We start from the raw sequence: 2,932 nt of genomic DNA, 5'->3' as shown, positions 1-2,932 counted from the left end.
ATCTGATCTCAACATTATTGAATTACAACAATCTCCTAAATATTCTTCATTAAAGGGTTAAAAAAAATCTGTTTTGCAAGACAAAGCTAACAATCCATCATTATTTATAAATCCTGATAAATTTCATAATATAAATAAAGTAATTAAAATGACATTCTAATAAGGTTATTAACATTTTGATTGGAGATTGTACTACTACAAATTATTAATTATATACATGTTTGTCCTTGAACTGCTGTAGTGCAATAATTCTAGGCGTATTGCTAGGATATGAATGATAATAATGACTGATTTATACATATTTATCAAGTAAAATTCACTTTACTGACATTGATTTTGACCATATAACTAATGTGACTTATCATATTCGGTAAATTAATGAGAGTAATTTACTTGTTATATGGTATCTCTAATCATAACTATATTTTGATAGTCTAAGGAAGCTAGTAATCGTATAAAAAGTTTAAGTTACATTATTTAACACCTCAAACGTGTTAGTTGATGGTAAACTATTCTAACAAATGATCAAGTATAAAACACTTCCTAAACATTTCAAATATTAAAATTCTTTTTGTTGAACCAAACATTATATTAAAATAACACATGTAGATCTTACTTTTCATCGTTCTTAATGAATATATAGCTTTTTGTTGAAAAAGAGAAACCACTTATATGTATACCTGTTCTGATCATCCAGAGAAACTTAATTCTTCCTTTATAATGTTTCATTATTTTGTTCCATCTTTTCGGTTTTTTGGAATACGCTTCTTTTTCGGCACTGAGTTATCCTTCACGGTAGAATTGTCGTCGTAATTTTAACAGTTCTCTTGTTACAAAAAATATATGTACAATACTTATTAATCCAACTAGTATGCAGATCATTGTGATTGGATAATAAAAAACATTTAATTTGCCGCACTTAATTGTAAAAGCAATTGCAATCAGTGGCATAACTATGCCAAATAATAAGTCGCACATTACACAAAATAACATTAATGATGCTGATGGAACTGATTCATAATGATATAATCCCATAGCAAGAGTACCAATTAATAGAAAACCTGCAGAACACCATAAACCAACACAGTAGCATTGTATACGATATGTATAAATTATATAACCAACTTCAATGGTTGAACAACATAATCCCATTATTAACAATAATAAACCTGTTATCATGGTAAAGAAATCCCATCTATCTCCATTATCACACCAATATTTACTGCATAGATCTTCATTTTCTGAAATCGGTTCATTTTCTACTATTTTTGTTTTTGGCATTATTTTAATTTCCTCATTAGTGAATAGAATCTATTTGGATAGAATTTCACAGTTTTTAACAGAAAATGTTTCTCTTTAGAAGCGAGATTTAATGCTCGCTCTATTGATGTGAAAAAATGTATTTGGAATGAATGTTTATTTTCTTCTATACAAAAATTGAAAATCCAATGTTCATAGATTATAAGGTACTTTATAATCAGCTCTAACATACAGTTGTATAATAATACTTTTCATACCGTGCTACTTTTGGTAATATATATATATATATATATATATATATATATATATATATATATATATATATATATATAAGTAATAGTATTTTGCATCTAATAAATAGTAGTATGTGATTGGTTGATCAGTCCTCTTTAATATTTCTTTATCAGCACTCAAAACTAATTCGAGTGACCTTGATAATCTAAATATAAGATTGTCTTAATGAGTTGCATTTTAATTTTACCAGTAAGTTACATCTTTAGGTGTACTTATATTATGTAATTTGTGTAAGTTTTATAATCAAGATCAGATCAATGCAATTGAAAAGTTGAGTTAATTATTTATCTATGTATTTATAAACAAATAGAATGTCAGAAGGAGTTTTGTGGATATTATAGTAATTTTAATAGTTGAGATCATGAGTCAATTGAAGCTAGACCATCATGGAAAACCTGGAAGCACTGGACGGCCGTTTCGTCCTATTGTGGGACTCCTCAACAGTAGGCACCCACGATCCCGTCTCGCGAGATTCGAACCCAGGATGAGATGACCATTCAGTGCTTCCAGGTTTTCCATGGTGGTCTGGCTTCAATTGACTCATGATCTCAACTATTAAAATAGAATATCATTTTCATTTCTATAAATGTATGGCTATTATGTTTGTTTGACAGATGGATTGTATGTGATTGCTTTGTATATATTGAATGATATTTATTTAATTATGTTCGCCGTCATCTACTTTCTTCAAACACTGATATACATATTGGTGAATACTAAATCAGTTTTGAACGAATTTGAAAACTTCTATTTCTTCACTTACAATAAATTAAGTTTTCCTTAAAAAGAAAGTTTGATTGTTTAGATCTTTGAAGTGTGGACATTTAATTCTCAGTTTATCTCTTTTGCTGAATACATCGAATTAATTAAATTTGAGTATATTTTATACACTGAAATATGATAAACTTTTAAGCATGAAGATCTACATATCTGTCTATAAAATTTCAGTATACATAGATTTTACTGAAAACAAACATTTTGTTTTATGAGTCAGTTGAAGCTAGACCAACAGGTTTTCTATCGTGATCTAGCCTCAATTGACTCATGAATTCAACTAATAAATTACTATCATATCCACGAAATCCCTCTCTGATTTTGCTTTATTCCGATAAAAAATAAATCATCTTAATAAAAATTATTGGGCATTCTGCAAATAGTGTTAATGATGTTTGTTAATTTTCAAATAATCAAGAGACCTATGTGCACTCTATTCGAGCAATGTGTACACTTGAAAGATGTCTTATCAAATTTATGTATCATCTTATTTTCTTGTTATAAATATGGGATTTATGCCAATCTAATTACTAGTAAGACACAACGTTACAAGTATATTACTGTTATAACATTAAATGAAAATTTTTTCATAGATTGACCATGT

The 2,932-nt window shown here is 27.9% G+C and overlaps 1 protein-coding gene across 1 annotated transcript; it reads right to left on the bottom strand.

Moving 5' to 3' along the window:
• Nucleotides 1-783: 783 nt before the first annotated feature.
• On the bottom strand, nt 784-1,281 carry MS3_00009374 (uncharacterized protein; the record flags this gene model as incomplete). The annotated part of the gene is made up of 1 exon (XM_012947275.3): nt 784-1,281. One exon carries the CDS (start codon nt 1,279-1,281, stop codon nt 784-786), a length of 498 nt encoding a protein of 165 aa, XP_012802729.2.
• Between the last annotated feature and the right edge of the window lie 1,651 nt (nt 1,282-2,932).

Source organism: Schistosoma haematobium, chromosome 1, assembly GCF_000699445.3.
Source record: "Schistosoma haematobium chromosome 1, whole genome shotgun sequence".
In the NCBI taxonomy this organism is placed as follows: Eukaryota; Metazoa; Platyhelminthes; class Trematoda; order Strigeidida; family Schistosomatidae; genus Schistosoma; species Schistosoma haematobium.
Note: the sequence above shows the minus strand (reverse complement) of the source record. Positions and strands in the feature narration are given on the sequence as shown.